Genomic DNA, 23,548 nt, shown 5'->3' with positions numbered 1-23,548 from the left:
CTATTCTAAATCTTATTCTAATCTATTCTGTTCTTCTATTTTCTATATAAATATTCTACTATATAAATATTATCTTCTCTTCTCTATTCTATTCTTCTCTATTCTATTATATATAAATATTCTATTCTATTCTATTCTTCTCTATTCTATTCCAATTCTTATTCTATTTTATTCTATTCTAAATCTTATTCTATTCTATTCTACTCTAAATCTTATTCTATTCTATTCTGTTCTAAATCTTATTCTATTCTAGCACTGATGATGTTACCTAGTTGGGCCACAAAACATCAGCAAGCATACAACCGGACTCACAGAGCACCAAGAAACCCACACACACATAAAAAAAGGAATCTCATTCAAGACTTCTTGCATGAAAATGTCCAAGTTTCCAAAACATATATTTAAAGACTCCCTTCTATCTACTTCAAGCTTCCTCAGAAGCTTCAACTCGGTCCATCTGGTTGACCTTTTCTGGACTTCTGTCTCAATCAGTTATTAAGGTCAGATTGTATTGGCTGGGTCTTAATTCAACCTCATCCCCTTCCACAAATGTCACCCGCCCAACCCACCGCGCTTAGACAGCTGGCAGCAGGGTTAAGCTAGCTAAACAATTATTACTAGTTAAAGGGCCTGAGGTCGTGATTTACGTTTCTTTCTAAAACAGACCAATTGTTCCGCAGCTAAAAATATTTGGTGGCCTTTTCAACATTATTACATAAGGCCATATTTGGAATACTAACTGTAATATTTGGAAATCTTTTAAGTTTCATTTCTTAGAAGCCACCAAGATAGATAAGGGAAGGTGGAACTGAGCCAGAGGAAATATCGGTGAGAAATTTCTCTAAAACTAAGAGGAAGTTACTTTTCTTTTAAAAAGTTTTATTGATTTTCTATTGTTTACATTTTGTTGCTGCTTAATAACCATCGTGTTGTCTGGATTATTTTATTTGCTTAGCAGTACAGATTACATTCTTATTCTACATCCTTTTTTCCCAACCACTGGTAGAATAAGCTCCGTGTTCGATAATATTCTGTATCTTCTTTTTGTTTAAACTTCAATGCGAGTCTGTCCATTTCTGCGCAATCTCTTTAACAACCTCTTCAACACATTCTTGGGCTCAGTCTTTGTAAACAGGAATGGCTCTTGCCCCAAACTCCCTAGTCGTACCACAAATAATTACAACCATCTAACACAAATTGATTTTACAGAAGATGACGTTGAAAAGGCACCACGGAACTCTTCCCGTAGGACCCGCCAAGCGACATTGTCTAGTTGACGGGACCTGGAGAAGGGCCCTGGAGAAGGCCGACTCTGTGCGACCTCACCGGACACTGGGATTTATGTGGCAGAAGGTGGTCCCCTAGGTAATCTGGTCCAATCCCCTGTAGGGCTTTATAGATCATAACCAACACTTTGAATTGGGTCTGAAAACCAATTGGCAGCCAATGCAGTCCGCGGAGTGCTGAAGAGACATGGGTATACCTTGGAAGGCCCAAGACTGCTCTCGCAGCTGCATTCTGCACGATTTGCAGTTTCCGAACACTTTTCAGAGGTAGCCCCATGTAGAGAACATTGCAGTGGTCGAACCTCGAGGTGATGAGGGCATGGGCGACTGTAAATAGAGACTCCCTGTCCAAATAGGGCCGCAACTGGTGAACCAGGCAGACCTTGTCAAATGCCCCCCTCGGTACAGCCGAAAGATGATGGTCCAATGTCAGCTGTGGATCGAGGAGGACATCCAAGTTGTGAACCCTCTCTGAGGGGGTCACAAGTCATCCCCCCCCCCCGAGTGATGGATGAACAGATGGAGGTGTCCTTGGGAGGCAGAACCCACAGCCACTGTGTCTTGTTGGGATTGAGCTTCCTGCACCAAACTTTGCCAGTACGAACGGCCATGCTGGATGCTGCCTGTTGTGGTTGGCTCTGGGCCAGCTTCCGCAACGGGGAATTTGGATGTTGCTTCAGGGGAATTCTCGGGTTCACAGAGATGGGTATTATTGCCAGAAGATTCTGATAGTGAAGATTCATTGCCAAGGTCAGAAAGTGGGGGAGGGGAATCAGGCGGAGAGATGGGTGCAGCCAGCCCATCATTTAATGCTCCCATTAGTGAGACGTTAAGACTCGGAGGAGGATTCGCTGGTAGACGCCCGTATGCGCAGGCTCATGACAAGAAGGGACCAGCTGCGCAGGTATTTTCGAAGATAAGGGAGAACAATTAATGTGTTTGGTGATAAATTACGGGTGTTGGGGAGTGTGTGTGTGGGTGTTTATCCGTTTGGAGAAAAACATTACTAATGTTTGGATTATTCCAGGACTTCTACTTTTTGGATACTTGACAGTTAAGTACCTCTTGTGGACTCCTAGAAGGGGGGGGGAGTTGTGAGGATTCATAGCTGCCTTAATTACTCTTTTGTTTTTGTTTTTGGCCGCATTCCAGGACTGTTATCTGGGTGAGAGGAATTTGGCTCTTCTTAAAGTGTGTGCTTTCAAAACTGTTTTGGATAAACTATTTCCATTTTTCTTCTGTGCGTGTGTTTGAATTTGCGTTTCTAACTCACTGGAGGGCTATTAGCGAAGAGCCCAGCATAACACTGCCCAATGTGCACGGCTGGCAGAGGGAGCAATGGCGGCATGCCATTCTCACTGGCAAAGTTTGATGCAGGAGGCTTTCCAGGCCTACAACAGGCTGGGGGTGCATGCACAGGGATGCGCGCATCTGCAGTGTGAAGTGCATGTGCAGGGGAGTGGGAGCAGGGCATGCATGCACGTGCTGGTCAGGTGCGCATTGCATTGTGAGCGCCGGCAGATGCGCGCCCACACATACACACTTGTGGCACGCAACCAGAAAAAGTTTCACCATCACTGCACCAAAGGCAACAAGAACCACAACCCAAAGCTAAAGCCAACACATCTTGTGTTCAGCCTTTTGTGTGAGTTGTGCATTCCTGTAACACGGCCACTGTGAAATATTATGCAAGTTAATGCATTTTATCTCATTTTGCCTTAACGAATGTCGGGGGGGGAGAGCAGGTAAATACAATTGCATAACCGCATATTTTAGCTGGATTGCAGCCTAAGCTAATTAATCAACGGCAGCTACGGATAATTAATCTGCTCTTGAAATCCATTTAGCCTTCATGTGTGACTGCGTGAGCTAAAAGCTAAAAGGGCCCTCGCTAGGATGCTACCTTTAAACAAGGTTATTTCTCATCCTCAGAAACAAGAAGTCAATTTAAGCATTGTTTTTCTAACTTTTTTTAAAACAATTTTTTACAGTGGTCCTCAACTTATGACCACAATTCAGCTTAAAGTTTCTGTTGTTAAGCGACACATTTGTTTCATGAAATTTGGCCCGGTCTATGATCTTTCTTGCCACAGTTGTTCTACCTATTTATGGGCAGAATAGGATAGGATAGCATAGGATAAGAAATAGAACAGTAATAGAATAAGTAATAGAATAGAATAAAGATAGGATGGGATGGGATGGAATAGGATAGGATACAGAAGAGGATAGGATATGATAGATAGAGAGGGATAGGATAAGATGGAATATAGAAGACAATTGGGTAATGTTCTGTCGGGCTCTCTGGTAGACTCCTCCCGAAAATTCACAGGTACAAATTTCAGACACACACACACACGTTTGAAAATTCAAAACAATGTTCTTTATAATGAAAATTCACTTAAACCAAGCCCTCTTTTTGTATAGCCAAGAGCACTCGTCTCCAAACAACCTGGTAATTGGTACAAGTCCCTTATCAGTTCTGTGATACTTAGCTTGCAGCTGTGAGGCAATTCACAGTCCTTCTTCTTTCACAAAGTGAAACACACTTTGCTCTGGTTTACTTTCAAAGCGGGGAAAATCAGCACACAAAGGTTGAAGTCAGCAAAGCAGGCACGAAACACAACAATCAGATAATCCTCCACAATGGCCAAACCCACAGGCTGCTTTTTATAGCAGCCTCACTAATGACCACAGCCCCACCCAACCACAGGTGGCCTCATTTTCTTTGATAATAATCTCTCAGTTGTTGCTGCCTATGCATCGCTCTCCGCATGCGTGGCTGTATCATTAACTCTTGTTCTGAATCCAAGGAGGAGATAGAGAATTGATCTCCTTCTGAGCTGTCTGCCCCACTCTCCTCCTCCCTGTCACTCATGTCTTCTTGGTCAGAGGAGCCTTCATCAGCAGATTCCACCGAGGGCAAAACAGGCCTGCAGCATGTGGATGTCTCCCCCACATCCACAGTCCTTGGGGCAGGAGCTGGGCCAGAGCTAACCACAACAGGTAAGAACTAGAATAGTAATAGAATAAGGAATGGAATAAGGCTAGGCTAGGCAAGAAAAGAAAAGAATGGGAAAAAAGAAAAAAGTGGAGTGGAGTAGAATAGAATAGAATAGAAGAGAATATAGAGGTGAAAATAGAATAGAATTTAAAAAACACCATTCAGCCAATATATGGGAAAATTTTATTTTTCCAACCCTCACTGCTCTTTAAAGGCTGTCTTACTGAATTCTTCCCTTGTTATATTATGACAGAAAAGACAACTTCTTATTTTCACCTTTTATTTTGAGAGGTAATTTATCTTGCCTTTGTCTCTACAGGAGCCGGATACCACATTTCACACGTTTGAGGGTTTATTATTATTATTATTTTAATCTAGGTATAATTAAATGTGTTAAAAGCAGGGAGAAACTTGAACATCCAAAGTTAACCCGAGGCAGGCGTTTTACACCCTGAGTTTATCACAAGGCCTTTTACTCGTACTTTCTGTGCTACAGATTGGCATGGATTTTATTTTTTTTTAAATAGAAGTGCGCCATAAAAATGTTTTAAAGGAAAATAAATGAAGTAACATGGAAGAACAATTTCAGCAGCCTCTGGTTCCTTGCAGAATTCGGATTTTATCTTCTGGGATTTATAACTGTCATTTTTTTTCAGAGGATCTCAGAATTTGAAAGGCCAAGTTAGGTTACCAAGTTCAACCCTGACCTGGAAATAAGAATCTAAAGAACACATAGTATTGATTTAGACAATAGTCACAGATGAAATAATTATTTATATGCGTATCTATTTTTTTACCTGCTAGGTTTATTGATGCTTTCATATATTTTTACTGTTTTGCCCTATTTACTATATATATATACAGTGTTCCCTCGATTTTCGCGGGTTCGAACTTAGCGAAAAATCTATATCATGGTTTTTCAAAAATATTAATTAAAAAATACTTTGCGAGTTTTTTCCCTATACCACAATTTTTCCCACCCGATGCCGTTATATGTCATTGCCAAACTTTCATCCGCCTTTAATAAATATATATTTTTAATAAACTTTAATAAATAAACATGGTGAGTAATAATCTAAATGGTTGCTAAGGGAATGGGAAATTGCACTTTAGGGGTTTAAAGTGTTAAGGGAAGGCTTGTGATACTGTCCATAGCCAAAAATTGTGTATTTACTTCCGCATCTCTACTTCGCGGAAATTCGACTTTCGCGGGTGGTCTCGGAACACAACCCCCGCGAAAATCGAGGGAACACTGTATATATGAAGGTCTTGGCATATTCGGATTTCTTCCCATGTAAGTTTCAGAGATTTCTGGCGACGTTTCAATGAAGTCCCACTCGTCATCTTCAGGCTGGTGCTTTTTTCCTTGTGCTAGGGTGAACACACGTCAAACCTGAATATGCCAAGACCTTCATACCTATACCCGTGAAAATCTACGAAAACACACACACACATGTGTCACGTTTCTGCTGAATTTGAAAATTAAGGGAGACGAGGATAGATCTATTTTGTCCTTATTCTGGCCTCATCAGCTAGCCATACCCTCACTGGGACTTGAACTTGCAGCCTTTGCCTTGTAAGGCCAGAGAAGTAACCTCTAGGCTACAGTATCCAATCCCTTCAGCTCTGCACCAGGGAAGGGTTACATGTTTTTTTGTGTCGAATCACCCTGGTATATTGGAAGGAGCATCACAGCTTCCTTTTTGCCTCTCGGCCCAACCCAGGGCCATTTCCAAGGCAGTTAATTTATCCATACATATGTATATACATACATCCATACACATTTTTTTCTTTTTATCTTTACTCTTCTGAATTGAATATATTGCATAGTGAACTATAAACAAGAATTGTAATGGAAAAGGGTTATGATCTATAAAAGACCATTGAGATGTATGGTATATTAATTCTTCTCTCATTTCGTAAAAATCAATAAACATTAAAAAAAAGAATTTAAAGAAAAATGGCAGTAGAGCTTCCATTTAAAAATGCACGATGAAGAATTCAGCTCTTGTTTTTTAAAAAAAATATAAATACAGTGACATCCTCCACTTACGACAGAGTTTCCCCCCCATCTTACCTGCAAGAGAGGCCTTTGCACCCCGAGCATTTTCATGGTGTCTGCGTTGGCCAGAATCTTCAGGGGGTCAGTGATTTTGGTGACGCCTTCGATTTCCTTGTTGATTTCTCCCAGGACTTGGTTCAGGAAAATGTTCTTAATGTACATGGTCAGGAATTCTCGGAGGGGACACTGCTTAGCGGGACTGAACCCCAAAGCGTGCTCGATCTCTTGAATAAACCTGAAATACAGTAAGGGGGGGGGGGAAAGGCCAGATGCGTCATTGGGACAGCAGAACATGATTTAAACCTGCAAAATTTTGCCATTTGAACCCGAGGCAGGTGTTCTGTCGGGCTCTCTGGTAGACTCCTCCCAAAAATCCACAGATACAAATTTCAGACACACACACACGTTTGAAAATTCAAAACAATGTTCTTTATAATGAAAAGTCACTTAAACCAAGCCCTCTTTTGGTATAGCAAAGAGCACTGGTCTCCAAACAAACTGGTAATTGGTACAAGTCCCTTATCAGTTCTGTGATACTTAGCTTGCAGCTGTGAGGCAATTCACAGTCCTTCTTCTTTCACAAAGTGACACACACTTTGCTCTGGTTTAGTTTCAAAGCGGGGAAACATCAGCACACAAAAGGTCAAAGTCAGTAAAGCAGGCACGAAACACAACGATCAGATAATCCTCCTCAGTGGCCAAACCCACAGGCTGCTATTTATAGCAGCCCCACTAATGACCACAGCCCCACCCAACCACAGGTGGCCTCATTTTCTTTGATAATAATCTCTCAGTTGTTGCTGCCTATGCATCGCTCTCCGCATGCGTGGCTGTATCATTAACTCTTGTTCCGAATCCAAGGAGGAGCTAGATAATTGATCTCCTTCTGGGCTGTCTGCCCCACTCTCCTTCTCCCTGTCACTCATGTCTTCTTGGTCAGAGGAGCCTTCATCAGCAGATTCCACCGGGGGCAAAACAGGCGTGCAGCATGTGGATGTCTCCCCCACATCCACAGTCCTTGGGGCAGGAGCTGGGCCAGAGCTAACCACAACAGCAGGCGGTCCTCGACTTACAGTGGTTCTTTTAGTGACCATTCAGAGTTATAGAATTTACAGAGGCAGTGAACAAAGTGATTTAGTACCATTTTTTTCACACCACCATTGCAGCATCCACTGGGTCACATGATCAAAATCCAGATTTATGAGGACTCATATTTACAGGGATAGAATAAATAAGGCCGAGAAAATCTGAACACCGTTTCCGGGAACTCTTTGAAAAAGAATGTGGTAGAATTAATTGGGCGATGGTAGGATCAAGGCAATAACTGTTGAGGGAACCCGTTTATCTTTTCAGCCCAGTCTCTTAACAAGAGTATTTCCCTCCCCTTTTTTGACAATCTCATTATTAACAACAATAAAACATCACAGCCCATAAAAATAAAACGGAGTCTGGGGAACAATGTGAAAATGCGATTCTGGGTCAAGAGAATGGTGAGTAAACCACTCAACTGCTTCAGATCACCAAGAGTTTCTTAGAAATGTCATATACAGAGATGGTCCCCGACTTACAGCAGTTCATTTAGTGACTGTTCAAAGTTCCATCAGTGGTGAAAAAAGTGACTTAGCACCGTTTTTCACACTTTCGACCGTTGCAATGTAGTCATGGTCAAGTGATCAAAATTTATTTATTTATTTATTTATTATTGATTGATTGATTGATTGATTGTTAGAGTTGAAAGGGACCATGACGGCCATCGAGTTCAACCCCCTGCCAAAGCAGGAACCCTATAGCACACCAGTCAAGTGGCAGTTCAATCTTCTCTTAAAAATGTCCAGAGTGTTGGAGTTCACAACGTCCACTGGTAGGTTGTTCCATTGGTTGATCGCTCTGACCGTCAGGAAGTTCCTCCTTATCTCCATGTTGAATCTCTCCTTGGTCGGCTTCCAGCTGCTTGGATGCTTTGTGACTGTACCTTATGATTATTGACAAATGTATCTTTTCTTTTATGTACACTGAGAGCCTATGCACCAAAGACAAATTCCTTGTGCCTCCAATCACACTTAGCCAATAAAGAATTCTATTCTATTCTATTCTATTCTGTTCTGTTCTGTTCTATTCTGTTCTAATTCTATTCTGCATTCTATTCTATTCTATTGTGTTCTATTCTATTCTATTCTCAATAAAGATTTCTCTTATCTTCTTTTCTCTTTTATTCTATTCTATTGCAGGACTAGATTATTACGTGCTGGTAAATTGGTCCTGAAGTCTCCCAGCCAGCTTTCATGCCTAAGGCGGGACTAGAACTCACCTTCTCCTGGTGATTGGCCCAAAGTCACCCGGCTGGCATTTGTGCTTAAGGCAGGACTAGAACTCACCCTCTCCTAGTGATTGGTCCAAAGACATCCAGCCAGCTTTCATGCTTAAGGCAGGACTAGAACTCACAGTCACCCTGTGATTGGTCCAAAGATACCCAGCTAACTTCCATGCCTAAAGTGGAACCAGAACTCCCCATTTCCTGGGGACTGATCCAAAGTCACCCAGCTGGCTTGCATGCCCAAGGTGGAACTAGGACTCCCCATCTCCTGCTGATTGGCCTGATAATGATAATAATTCATGTGCCGCTATATCTTCTAATGGGCGAACAGTGCAGGTCAGGTGGCAGGGAAAGCGAGTAGAATGTTTGGCTGCATAGCTAGAGATATAACAAGCAGGAAGAGGGAGATTGTGATCCCGCTGTATAGAGCGCTGGTGAGACCCCATTTGGAATAATACTGTGTCCAGTTCTGGAAACCTCACCTACAAAAAGAGATGGATAAAATTGAACGGGTCCAAAGACGGGCTACAAGAATGGTGGAAGGTCTTGAGCATACAACTGATCAGGAAAGACTTAATGAACTCAGTCTGTCTAGTCTGGAGGACAGAAGGGAAAGGGGGGACATGATCGAAACATTTAAATATGTTAAAGGGTTAAATAAGATTCAGGAGGGAAGTGTTTTTAATAGGAAAGTGAACACAAGAACAAGGGGGCACAATCGGAGGTGAGTTGGGGGAAAGTTCAGAAGCAAAGTGAGAAAATATTATTTGACTGAAAGAGTAGTAGATGCTTGGAACAAACTTCCGGCAGATGCGGTTGGTAAATCCACAGTCACTGAATCACTAAACATGCCTGGGATAAACATAGATCCATCCTAAGATAAAATACAGGAAATAGTATAAGGGCAGACTGGATGCACCAGGAGGTCTTTTTCTGCTGTCAATCTTCTAGGTTTCTATGTTTCCCCCTGATGCCTTCAAAAGAACAGCTGTCTCAGGAGCCTCCAAAATGGTAAATATCTCCACGGCTGTCCACGCAAAGCCTCCAATGTCAAACACGATAGGATCAACTCAATTAACACCTTCAACTCCCTTCCCTGCTGCTCCGCCAGCTCACATCCCCCCCCATCCCCCTCCTCTAATCACTTAACAAACACACTTACGGGTGAGTCTGGGTGTGTGTGTGTTTGTGTCTGTCAATCCAATTATTTTCTATCTGGCGTGGGAAGACACTCCATTAAACAGAGCGGGCAGATGGCCCCAGTTCTTCCGCCGATCAATCAACAGACTTGAGTAGCTGATTAGGGGTTCAAAAAAAAAATCGATGCCATCGGGGGTTTAGGTATCAGAAAAGTCCAGAGGGCAAAATTCTGACCTGTGCGGTCACTCTGTCCAGCCTAACAACAAGGCTAAGATTGGCGTCTCATACCCGTCCGTCTCCCTGCTCAAACCAATGCTATGCAACTCAAGACTGGTTAGTGTTGGCTATGACCTATAAAGCCCTTCATGGCACCGGACTAGAATATCTCAGGGACCGCCTTCTGCTGCACGAATCCCAGTGACCGATTAGGTCTCACAGAGTTGGCCTTCTCCCGGTCCCGTTGACAAAACAATGTCGTCTGCCGGGACCCAGGGGAAGAGCCTTCTCTGTGGCGGCCCCGACCCTCTGGAATCAACTCCCCCCGGAGATGAGGACTGCCCCCACCCTCCTTGCCTTTCGCAAACTCCTTAAAACCCACCTCTGCCGTCAGGCAAGGGGGAATTGATCCCCCTGGGCCGTTTCCGCTTTATGTATGGGCTGTATGAGATGTATGATTGTTTTCAATGGGTTTTCAATTGTTTTAATTTTGGATTTGTATTGTTTCTGTTGTTGTGAGCCATCCCGAGTCTTCGGAGAGGGGCGGCATACAAATCTAATAAATAAATAAATAAAATAAATAAGACTGGAGAAGGAAAGTGGCTTATTAGGCTAAATTTTATTGATATTTTTGCACCCCAAATTTATTATCTTTTTTACAAATACTGTATTTTTCAGAGTATAAGACACCACCCTAAAGGGTGGAAAGTGGAAATCAGGCGGGGGCTCCTTATCGCGCTGCCCCGACAGTCCTTGGCAGCCGGCGTGAGTGCGGGAAAAGAGATGATCCTACTCCAGGAAGTCCTTGACATCTGGCCACAGTTGAGCCCTGAATTCCTGTTACTAAGTGAGAAATTTTTTGCACGGAGTGGGGGTGGGAGCTAGATTTGCTTAACGATTGCACGATTCACTTAACAACGGCTGGGATTGACTTAAGGGACCTCGGAGAAAGGCGGCACACAAATCCAATTAAACTTGAAACTAAGAACTCTAGCGAAAAACTTTGCAGGAAGAGGGTGTGGACCCCCCCTTAACGACTAGCCTTGCTCAGACACAGAAAATTCAGTCGTAAGTCAAGGACCCCCAAACATGGTTGTAAGTTGAGGACCACTGGAACGTGATTCATCCCTTCCAAAGTAGTTTCAGCACATGCTTGTTATGAGATGGCATCTTGGAGACCTGAGCAGCTTCACAACTACAAATCACACACCCACAATTCTTTTTTAAAAAAATATTATTTATTTATTTATTGTTAGAGTTGAAAGGGACCATGAGGCCATTGGTTCTATCTATCTATCTATCTATCTATCTATCTATCTATCTATCTATCTATCTATCTATCTATCTATCTATCGTTAGAGTTGAAAGGGACGATGAAGGCCATCGAGTTCAACCCCCTGCCCAAGCAGGAAACCTATAGTACACCAGTCAAATGGCAGTTCAAATGGCAGTTCAATCTTCTCTTAAATTACTTATATATTTTCTCTAATTTATCTATCTATCTATCTATCTATCTATCTATCTATCTATCTATCTATCTATCTATCTATCATCTCTAATCTATCTATCTATCTATCTATCTATCTATCTATCTATCTATCTATCTATCTATCTATCTACCTACCTACCTACCTACCTACCTACCTATCTATCTATCGTTAGAGTTGAAAGGGACGATGAAGGCCATCGAGTTCAACCCCCTGCCCAAGCAGGAAACCTATAGTACACCAGTCAAATGGCAGTTCAATCTTCTCTTAAATTACTTATATATTTTCTCTCTGTATATAATAAGTGTTTAGTAAACAGTGTACTGTCTGAGTCAATTTGTTTACATAACAATATTAAATCGAATAGTAGGATAGGATAGGATAGGATAGGATAGGGTAGGGTAGGGTATAGAGTAGAGTAGAGTAGAATATAATTCTTTATTGGCCAAGTGTGATTGGACACACAAGGAATTGGTCTTTGGTGCAGATGTTCTCAGTGTACATAAAAGAAAAGATACATTTGTCAAGAATCAGGAGGCACAACACTTAATGATTGTCATAGGGGTCAAATAAGCAGTGAAGAAACAATCAATATCAATATTAATAAAAATATAAGGATACAAGCAACAAGTTACAGTCATACAGTCCTAAATGGGAGGAGATGGGTGATAGGAATGATAAGAAAAACTAATTGTAATAGTAGTGCAGACTTAGTAAATAGCTTGACAGTGTTGAGGGAATTATTTGTTTAGCAGAGTGATGGCGTTCAGGAAAAAACTGTCCTTGTGTCTAGTTGTCTTGGTGTGCAGTGCTCAGTAGCGACGTTTTGTGGGCAGGAGGTGAAATAATTTATGTCCAGGATGCGAGGGGTCAGTAAATATTTCCATGGCCCTCTTTTTGACTCATGGGTCCTCAGTGAAAGACAGGTTGGCAGTAATTCCTAATTTCTACTTCTATTATCCAACCACTGATGAAACGAGTCTCACGTTTGAAAATACTGTCTTCTTTTTCTTTTATCTTCAGTCTTAGTCTACATCCATTTCTACACAGTCTAATGTTTTTTTAATTATCTCTTCTTCTGTAGGTGTTTCCTCGTTTTTATGGTATTGCGCAAATACAATTCTTGCTGCTGTCAAAACATGTAATATTAAATATACATCCCTTTTATCGTATTTTTTCTGGCATTATGCCTAAGAAAAATGCATAGTTTGTAGCCTATATGCTGCCTTAATGTTTTTCCTAACTACGTGTTTTTGTCCCTTCCTTCCTTCCTTCCTTGCTTTTCTTTCTTTTTCCTTTCTTCCTTCCTTCCCTCTTTCTTTCTTTCCCTTCCCCTCTTTCTTTCTTTCCTTCCCCTCTTTCTTTCTTGCCTTCTTTCTTTCTTGCCTTCCTTCCTTCCTTTCCTCTTTCTTTCTTTTTTCTCTTTTCTTTCTTTCTCGCCTTCCTTCCCTTCCCTTCCCTTTCCCTCTTTCTTTCTTTCCTTCCCTCTTCCTTCCTTCCTTCCATTCCTCTTTCTTTATTTCTTTCCTTCCCTTTCCCTCTTTCTTTCTTTCCGCCTTCCTTCCTTCCTTTTTTAATTGCTTTTGAACATCTCCACCACACGTGATAATATGTGCCCGGAGTTCAATTACACCTCCAACATTTAGCGGGCATGTTCAACAGCCACCCAAAAATTCTGAATAACGCGTTCGAGCAGCCTAACTTTTTTGCTATGGGCTCACTTGAAGCACAAAGGATGTTGTGTTAATTACAGGCCGGAAAGCAAGAAAGCTGAATGTATATTAAGAGACCAGCCGGTGCTGCAGATGGAAAGCGGGAAGGGTGCCATGTAGTTTGGGCCGGATTCTGTAGGAAAAGGGGTGGGGGGCTGTGCTGGGGACTGTGGCGGTGGGGGGATAGGATGGGGCAGATGATGGCAAACCTATGCCACAGGTGGCACGCAGGAAATAAAAATATAAAGTTGTTTAAAATGTTTGTTTAGGGACCTCTTGGGCCCTGGGGGTGGTCCTCGATTTAACCATCACAATTTCTTTGGTGAAGTGAGACGGTGGTTAAATGAATGTTGCCCCATCTTGCCATGGATGTTAAGTGAACCACCACGGTTGATACGTTCATAACCCGGTTGTTAAGTGAATCTGGCTTCCCCCATGGACAAAGGGGATCGTGTGACCTATCCAGGATGCTGTGGCTGTTTCGAGTTAGAACGACACTGAAAATCCTGTGACTCTTTTGCAGTTATGACCGTATCCCCGTGGTCACACGATCAACATTCAGACCCTTGGCAACTGTTCTGCCGGCGTGTCCCAACCGCCTGTAATTACAGGGTAATTGGTCCAAAAAGACACACACCACATGATAGAAGGAAAACCAAAAGTCTTTATCAACAGAAAAGCAGAAAAAAACTCCCTTTTTAAATGTCAAAGGGATTTTCTGGTACACACAAGGCACAGGTTAAATGCAATCCAATTGCTCACCCAGTAACTGGGAAATTGAGTCCAATTCCAAAGTCCAGAAAGTCCACACACAATCTTGAACAGGGAAACAGCAAAACCACGATCTTGACGAAACTATGAATCAGATAAACTTCCACGAGGCTAAATCAGCACGCTGCTCTTTTTATCTGTAGCAGCCCCACCCAACCACAGGTGGCCTCACTTATCTCCTGTAAAAATTTATCCTTCAGTTGTTCTCTCCTATGCATCACTCTACGCATGCGTGGGTCCGTCATAAGTTCTTGTTCAGAATCCAGGGATGATAAGGATGATTGATCTCCTCCTGGGCTGTCTGCCAAACTCCCCTCTTCCCTGCTATTCATGCTTCCTTCATCGGGAGATTCTATTGGGAGTAAAACAGGCCTGTGGCATGTGGACGTTTCCCCCACATCCACATCCACATTCCTTGGGGATGGAGCTGGGCCAGAGCCAACCACAACAGCAACCGATTCATATTTATGATGTCCTGGCGTCCCCCTTTTCTGACCTCCCGACCAGCAAAAATCAATGGGGAAAACAAGATTCACTTAACGAAAGTGGAACTAACTTAACAACGGCTGTGACCGGCCTAACAAAGGTGCCAAGAATCCCAGCGGCCACTTAGGCCCCACAGAGTCGGCCTTCTCCAGGTCCTGTCAACCAGACAATGTTCATCTGGCGGGGCCTAGGGGAAGAGCCTTCTCTGTGGCGGCCCCGGCCCTCTGGAACAAACTCCCTCCAGAGATAAGTACCGCCCCCTCTTGGTCTGATCTTTTGTAAAGCTTTAAAAACCTAACTCTGTTGGTGGGCATGAGGGCCATGAGTGATGAGACTGTCTCCGGCCGATACGAGATATGATTGGATTGGATGAATGTGTGTGAGTGTACATGGGGTCTTTTAAAATGTTTTTAGTAATTTTTCATATTTTTATATTTATTAGGTTTCTTATATATTGTTGTATTTAATGTTGTACGCCGTCCTGAGTCACCTCGAGAAAGGCGGCATATAAATGTAATTAATAATAATAAATAAATAAGAAAGGTCATAAAACGGTGGCGAAACTCCTTTAACAAATGTTTCGCTTAGCGATAGCCCTTCCTGTGTGCCCCCTGTCCAACACACACACACAAATGCACACAAAACCCGTGTCCATCAGGAAGCACAAAAACAATAACTTGAAAATAACTCTCCGGATAATTTCCCCATTGACAAAGCCCGGCGATGCATGAACTCCACTGATAGAGACGGGCAGATCTAGGGTTGAGTTTCTTAATTCTAATTATTTCCCGCTCACTGAAAACAGCAACAGACTTAGCGGGAGTTTGTCTTTACACTTCCCTTTTGAAAGCGGCGTTGGCGAACGGGAAAACCCTCCAACCAACGATCCGAGTCCTCCTTACCATGAAATCGTAATTAACGCCGTAACAATCTATTTATCGGTCTCAAAAGCGAGCCAGATGGGGAGAGATTTTGGTGGAGCAAAATGGCGCGTGTTTATTTCAATTTTATTTTATTTTTATTTATTTGTTTTGTCAAGTACCTATTGGTAATATACAAAGATATAACGATGTTTATATAAATAATACTAGTAAGAGAGAAACATTAGGACAGAGGACGGAAGGAACGCTGGTCCACTTATGCACGCCCCTTACTGACCTCTTAGGAATCGGGTGAGGTCAACAGTGGATAAGGGTAAAGTTTTGGGGGTTAGGTGATGATACTACAGAGTCTGGTACTAAGTTCCATGCATCAACTACTCGGTTACTAAAGTCGTATTTCCTGCAGTCAGGTTTAGAGCGGTTTACTTTAAGTTTGTATCTGTTGTGTGCTCGTGTGTCGTTGTGGTTGAAGCTGAAGGACATTGTAGCAGATGATTTTATGGGCTATGTTTAGGTCGTGTTTAAGGTGATGTAGTTCTAAGCTTTCTCAACCTAGGATTGTAAATCTAGTTGAGTAGGGTATTCTGTTGAGAGCGGAGGGCTCTTCTAGTAAAGTATCTCTGGACACTTTCTAATGTATTTGTTTCCGAAATGTGGTGTGAGTTCCAGACAGATGAGCTGTATTCAAGGATTGGTCTGGCGAAAGTTTTGTATGCTCTGTTTAGTAGTGTGAGATTACCGGAAACATTAGGTTTTATTTGTTATTTCCCTTAAATTTTTAATTGTATTGTATTATTTTTATCTTTGCCAATTTTATTTTTGCAAGCCACCCTGAGTCCATGAGGAGAAGGACAGCCTATAAATCAAATAGATAGATAGATAGATAGATAGATAGATAGATAGATAGATGGATGGATGGATGGATGGATGGATGGATGGATGGATGGTTGGATAGATAGGTAGGTAGATGATAGATAGATAGATAGGTAGGTAGGTAGGTAGGTAGGTAGGTAGAAGATAGATATAAAGATTGACGAGAGAGATATATGATAGATAGATATATGATATATAGATAAAGATAGAGAGATAGAAAGATAGATGAGAGAGATATATATACGATAGATAGATAGATAGATAGATAGATAGATAGATAGAGAGATAGATAGATGAGAGATATATGATAGATAGATAGACAAAGATAGATAAAGATAGACAGACAGATAGACAGACAGATAGATAAACAAGGCATGACTCACTCACCATGGTCTTACTCCGCAATGGAAACGTAAATTGAGGACTTATCTGTACTGACTTTTGCAGCACGATTCCCAACCACCTCGCAGGGCAGTGGGAATCGTTCAAATGTTTAACATAGTTTTAAATGCTCAGGATTCCCACTTGGACAAGAAATGCCGGAAGGAAGGTTTGGGTAGGCAGGGAGCCGGTGACACCCGTCCTGGTTAATGTCGCCGTGTCTTTTATTGGCTTGAGCGCAAAGAAAAGGTTGATTAAAAGGTCTCCCACTGGCTGGCATGCAAAGACGAATCTCCCGTTATTTGTCAGAGTTAACACTTCACGTGTTCCTTGCTAATTATGCCAAATATTCCATTTTGTGGGGCGGAATGCTGGGGGTGGGGGGTGGGGGGAGAGAAATCAGTGGGAGGGGGACCGGAGACTCTCCCATCCTTCAAATTTCTCCACGCGTATTAGAAATGACAGCCTATGATTGCTGTAGACAACATCTAATTAACTGTCAGTATAAAACACATGTCAACGCCGGGGGCCCAGGCTGGATCGGCTGTCTAATTTCGCGGTGGAATATTAAAGAGGTTCTTCCTTGGTCGTGCCAAGCTGGTGAATGGATCTTGTCGTCTTTATTTAAACAACTTCCTTCCCCTGTTCCTCCGCTTTCCCCAAGCCTTTATTTTTATTCACCCTTCCAGTGGGGGGGAGGGAAGGGGAGGGAAGGGAGGAAGGAAGACTACTAGGAAAGAAAGAGGGAGGGAAGGAAGGAAGGAGGGAATAGAAAAAAAGAAAAAAAGAGGGGGGAGGGAGAATAGAAGGAAAGAGAGCTGAAAACAAAGGGAGGGGGAGGAAGGCAGAGAGGGAGAAGAAAGAGAGAGATGGAACAGGGAAGGGAAGTCAGAGAGGTAGGAAGGTAGGGAGAGGGAGGGGAAGGAAGGAAGAGAAAATAAAAAGAAGGAAGGAAGGAAGGAAGGAAAGGAGGGAAAAGAAAAAGAAAGAGAAGAAGGGAGGGAGGAGGAGAAAAGAAAGAAAGAAAGGAGAAAGAGAGAGAGAGAGAGAAAAAGAGAAATAAATAAATAAATAAATAAGGAAGGAAGGAAAGAAGGAAGGAGAATGAGAGACAGAGAAAGAGAAAGAGATAGGGAGGGGAGGGAAGGAAGGAAGGAAAGAAGAGGAAGGAAGGAAGGAAAGAGGAAGGGAGGAAGTGAAAAGAAGGAAGGAAGGAAGAAAAAAGAAAGAGAGGAAGGGAGGGCGGAAGAGAAAAGAAAGAAAGAGATTGAGAGAAAGAGAAAGAAACAAAGAGGGGGGAGGAAGGGAGGGTGGGAGGAGAAAGAGAGAGATGGAACAAGGAAGTCAGAAAGGTAGGAAGGAAGGGAGAGGGGGGAGGAAGGAAGAAAGGAAGGAAGGAGGGAGGGAGGGAGGGAGGGAAGACAGCTGTTTTGCCAACTCTTTCTCGTGGTGCCTGCTTAGCTCCAACAACTGCTTTCTGTTGGGGCCCTAAGGATTCCCGGTGAGTAGAGGGCAGTGAGGTGCCCCTTGACATGAGTGACAACAAGTTTGCCACACCCACCTCATCACATGACCACCTAGCCATGCCCACCCAGCCAGTCATTAGGCAGATCATATCAGTGGTCTGTGGGATTTAAAATTATGAATTTAATGGTCCCTGAGGTCCAAAAGGTTGGTGACCTCTGGATTGGGTGACCTCCAAGCAGTATTGGATTCCTTACCGGTATGGGCCGCACTGAGAACCAGTAGTAAAAATGGCAATGTGCGTGCAGTTCCAGGTGACCGGCAGGTGGACACGCACATTCTGGTGAAAATTTGCTTCTGCGCATGTGCAGGAAACAAAATTTTGCATGACGACGCAGGTGTGCGTGATATTTTGGCGATTTTATGCTTCTATGCATAAAATATTGCCGAAATCTCATGCGCGTGTACTCTTGTAAGAGGCAAAATCTCGACGGGACGCACCCGCCCGCTGGTCAGTAGCGGTGGTAAGTAGGGAACCCCGCCTGCCTCCAAGTCGCTTTCAGCGGATCCTTTTCTGTGTCGTCCCCACGAAAAACCTCCATTTAAGTCAGTTGCTACGCCGGAGTCTCCTCCAGCAGCATCGCCCTCCAAGTCACAAGCCCTGCAAATGATTATGGGATGTCTCCGTACATATCGCCCGCAGCTGGGAGGGTATCCTGAAGAGGGCTAGTAGCATTTTGGGAGGGGGAAAAAACAAGCATGTTGTTTTTATGGTGACACTTGTTTACATCCGACACTCGCAAAGCGCCAGAGAGGGAGTTTGGGGAGGAAACCGCCCCGAGGAGCATTTCAAGTGATGTCTGGGCGCTGCGCAGATTAATTTAATTAGCCATCAAAAGACTTCTGGTGGCAAAATCGTCATAACAAATTAGCTCAACGGCGCTGGAGGCAACTCTGGGTTTCTTTTCTTCCTTTCAGAAGGACTTGGGCATTGCAAGGCGGAAGGGATAGGTAGACTGCGTGGTACCATGTTTTCCCGAAAATAAGCCCTCCCGAAAATATTTAAATGCCTGCATCAGATGGTCCCCGCCATTCCCTCTTATTGTTGTGAGCCGCCCCGAGTTTGCGGAGAGGGGCGGCATATAAATCCAATAAACCTAAACCTAAACCTAAACCTCTGGTTAGGGTGCTGTAGTTCAGCAATTCAAATGTCACCACCAGCTCAAGGTCGACTCAGCTTTCCATCCTTCCAAGGTGGGTCAAATGAGGACCCAGATTGTTGGGGGCAATAGGCTGATTCTGTAAACCTCTTAGAGAGGGCTGTAAAAACACTAAAAGTGATATATATATATATATATATATATATAGATAGATAGATAGATAGATAGATAGAAGAGAGAGAGATATAAGAGAGAGAGATAGATAGATGGATAGATGATATACATAGATGATGGATGGATCGATGGATGAATGGGTGGGCTAGAGCAGCAATGGTGAATCTATGGCACAGGTACCACAGGCGATACCTGGAGCCATATCTGCTGGCACGCGAGTGGTTGCCCTAACTCAGCTCCAAGGTGCATGTGTGTGCCAGTCAGCTGATTTTTGGCTTACACAGAGGCTCTGGGAGGGCATTTTTGGCTTCCAGAGAACCTCTGGGGAGATGGGGAGAGTGTTTTTACCTTTCCCTGGCTGCAGGGAAGCCTTTGAAGCCTGGGGAGGGCAAAACATGGCCCTACTGGGCCCACCAGAAGTTGGGAAACAGGCTGTTTCCAGCCTCCAGGGGGTCTCCAGGGGGTGGGGGAAGCTATTTTCACTCTCTCCAGGCACTGAATTATGGGTGTGGGCACACGTGCATGTGCGATAGCATGCGCGCACGCTCTTTCAGCACCCAAGGGAAAAAAGGTTCACCATCACTGGGCTAGAGGATGGATGTCAGACAGGTCTGATAGAGCCAGGGTGGCACAGTGGTTAGTATGTGTATGTGTGTATGTGTATGTGTGTGCATAAATATACAGTGATACCTTGTCTTATGAACTTAATTGGTTCCGGGACGAGGTTTGTAAGGTGAAAAGTTTGTAAGACAAAACAATGTTTCCCATAGGAATCAATGGAAAAGCAATTAATGCGTGCAAGCCCAAAATTTACCCCTTTTGCCAAACGAAGCGCCCGTTTTTGCACTGCTGGGATTTCCCTGAGTCTCCACTCCATGGGAAACCCCACCTCTGAACTTCCGTGTTTTTGCGATGCTGCGATTTCCCTGAAGCTCCCCTCACTGGGAAACCCCACCTCCAGACTTCTGTTGCCAGCGAAGAGCCCGTTTTTCCCCTGCTGGGATTCCCCTGCAGCATCGCAAAAAACCGGAAGTCCGGAGGTGGGGTTTCCCATTGAGGGGAGCCTCGGGGGAATCCCAGCAGCACAAAACGGGCACTTCGCTGGCAACGGAAGTCCGGAGGCGGGGCATCCCAGCAGTGGCGCGGGTTCATAAGGTGAAAATAGTTCGGAAGAAGAGGCAAAAAAATCTTAAACCCCGGGTTCGTATCTCGAAAGGTTTGTATGACGAGGGGTTCATAAGACGAGGTATATATATGTGTGTGTGTGTGTGTGTTTGTGTGTGTGTGTATGTGTGTATGTATGTACTATATATCCCCTATGGAGCTAGCTCTCCAGCCTCCGCTTCCAAGTGAGCTTTGGTGCGACATCCACCTGCTTCTCTGAATTCTGAACTAATTTCATTTTCATTTCTGTCGCTTTTAAAATTAGCGACTGCTCGCTTCAAGGGAGTGACCCCCGGAATGTGTGGGAAACCAAAACATGCTCATTTCATTACTGCCTTTTCACATTCCTGTTTGGAAATCTTTGTGGTATAAAGAACCAGCCGGAGTTTTTGCCGCAGGGGCTGTTTCATGGAATTTCTGAGAAATTCCATCCCTTCTGTAATTTTTTCGTGAAGATTGAAAGGCTTCTCTCCTTCGGAAGACCCCCCACCCCCAATTGGAACACTGCAACCAGTTTTGGTCACCACACTATAAAAAAGGATGTTGAGTCCATGGAAAGAGTGCAGAGAAGAGCAACAAAGATTATTAGGGGACTGGAGGCTAAAATATATGAAGAACGGTTGCAGGATTTAGGTTTGGCTAATGTAGAGAAAAGAAGGACTGGGGGAGGACATGATAGCAGGATTCCAGGATTTGAGGGGCTGCCACAAAGAGGAGGGGGTCAAATTATTTTCCAAAGTACCTGAGGGTAGGACAAGAAGCAATGGATGGAAACTAAGCAAGGAAACATAGAAACATAGAAGACTGACGACAGAAAAAGACCTCATGGTCCATCTAGTCTGCCCTTATACTATTTCCTGTGTTTTATCTTTTATTTATTTATTTATTATTTGGATTTGTATGCCGCCCCTCTCCGAAAACTCTTACAATGGATATATGTTTATCCCAGGCAGGTTTAAATTCAGTTACTGTGGATTTACCACCCACGTCTGCTGGAAGTTTGTTCCAAGGATCTACTACTCTTTCAGTAAAATAATATTTTCTCACGTTGCTTTTGATCTTTCCCCCAACTAACTTCAGATTGTGTCCCCTTGTTCTTGTGTTCATTTTCCTATTAAAAACACTTCCCTCCTGGACCTTATTTAACCCTTTAATATATTTAAATGTTTCGATCATGTCCCCCCTTTTCCTTCTGTCCTCCAGACTATACAGATTGAGTTCATTAAGTCTTTCCTGATACGTTTTATGCTTAAGACCTTCCACCATTCTTGTAGCCCGTCTTTGGACCCGTTCAATTTTGTCAATATCTTTTTGTAGGTGAGGTCTCCAGAACTGAACACAGTATTATTCCAAATGGGGTCTCACCAGCGCTCTATATAAGGGGATCACAATCTCCCTCTTCCTGCTTGTTATACCTCTAGCTATGCAGCCAAGCATCCTACTTGCTTTTCCTACTGCCCGACCACACTGCTCACCCATTTTGAGGCTGTCAGAAATCACTACCCCTAAATCCTCCTCTTCTGAAGTTTTTGCTAACACAGAACTGCCAATGCAATACTCAGATTGAGGATTCCTTTTCCCCAAGTGCATTATTTTACATTTGGAAACATTAAAGGAGAGAAGCAACATAGAACTAAGGAGAAATTTCCTGATAGTGAGAAAAATTAACCAGTGGAACAGCTTGCCTCCAGAAATTGTGCTCCATCATTGGAGGGTTTTAAGGTTTTAGGAGGTTTCTTTCCCCCCCCCCGACTTTTCCAGCCCTGTTTCCTCCCAGGAGATTCCTAGAGAGGCCCCACGGAGGCTTCTCCCTGCCTTTTCCAGTTACAGTTTCGGAGGCTCCGGTTTGTAAGTGTAAAATGGTTCTTGAGAAGAGGCAAAAAACCTCTTGAACACCCGGTTCTTATCTAGAAAAGTTCATAAGTAGAGGCGTTCGTAGGTAGGGGTACCACTATATTCTCCTTTATTAAAGAGCGTTGTCTGAATATATACATGGAAGCTGCAAAATGCTTCTCGTATTTCTTTCTTTTAAGCAGGCAAAGTTTGTGAGGTTTTTTAAAAAAAAACCAGGGCCAAATGGTTAATATACGATTTAAGAGGTTCTGCCTCTTTTCTGAGGAATGGATCAACACAAGGGCTTTTCGACTGCAAACAAAGAACACCACTGGTGTTGAAATTAAGTAAGATTTCAAAAGCGGGCATGACCCAGTAAGTTCAATTTTTAATGCGGAAAGCCTTGTGTGGCTTGGGTAGATAATTCTCGCCGACTTCACTGCGGGTTTTCTCTCGCTCAACCGCTGGGACGAAGCCATCGGCAGCCAGAGGTCAAAATTATAAACAAACTGGACAAGCACAAGTCTTAATTTCTCCGTTTGAAGTTCTTGCTCGGGCTACTTTGGGAGAGATAAGCGAATGGTGTAAAGAGAAGAGAAAGGAAGGGGAAAAATGAGAGACGAGATGCAAAAAAGAAGGAAAATAAAATAAAATTAAAAAGGTGATTGCTTGAATTATTTCCCGAAGCGATTCTGCTTGGCGTGAGGACTATAGGCATCAATCGAGGGTGACCTCGGGAAGAAAATATTCATGGCTTGATATACGTACACGATGAGCTCCGCGGGTCTAGGAGTCTGACCCGAATTACTGGATGGGAATTGCAGAGCTAAGAAGTCGCGGGTGGAGGGCTAGGAAGCAGTTGGCGATCGGTCACTGCCATGCGGAGATTGTCCCGTAAGCAAGGGACACTTTTTATTTATTTATTTATTTATTTATTTTGTCCAATACACAATGAGGGTTTTAGTGGGTATATGTCTATATACACATAGTAAAATACAAGATGAAGGTTATACAGGAGATACTCATAGTAAAATACATCTATGAAAGAATAGAAGAAGAAGGTATAGTAATAGAACATATCAATGAAAGAATAGAAGAAGAGATATAGGAATAGAAGAAAGGAATAGGAGATATAGGAGAGCA

General features: G+C 43.2%; 1 protein-coding gene across 1 annotated transcript in view; it reads right to left on the bottom strand.

The window, feature by feature from the left end:
* The window catches only part of EXOC4 (exocyst complex component 4), a 289,610-nt gene that overhangs the window by 55,041 nt on the left and 211,021 nt on the right, over positions 1-23,548 (bottom strand). The window contains 1 exon segment of the mRNA XM_070754459.1: positions 6,365-6,584. Coding sequence (XP_070610560.1) covers positions 6,365-6,584 — 220 coding nt within the window.

This window comes from Erythrolamprus reginae, chromosome 6 (genome assembly GCF_031021105.1).
Source record: "Erythrolamprus reginae isolate rEryReg1 chromosome 6, rEryReg1.hap1, whole genome shotgun sequence".
Lineage (NCBI taxonomy): Eukaryota > Metazoa > Chordata > Lepidosauria > Squamata > Dipsadidae > Erythrolamprus > Erythrolamprus reginae.
This window is presented reverse-complemented; position numbering and strand designations above follow the sequence as displayed.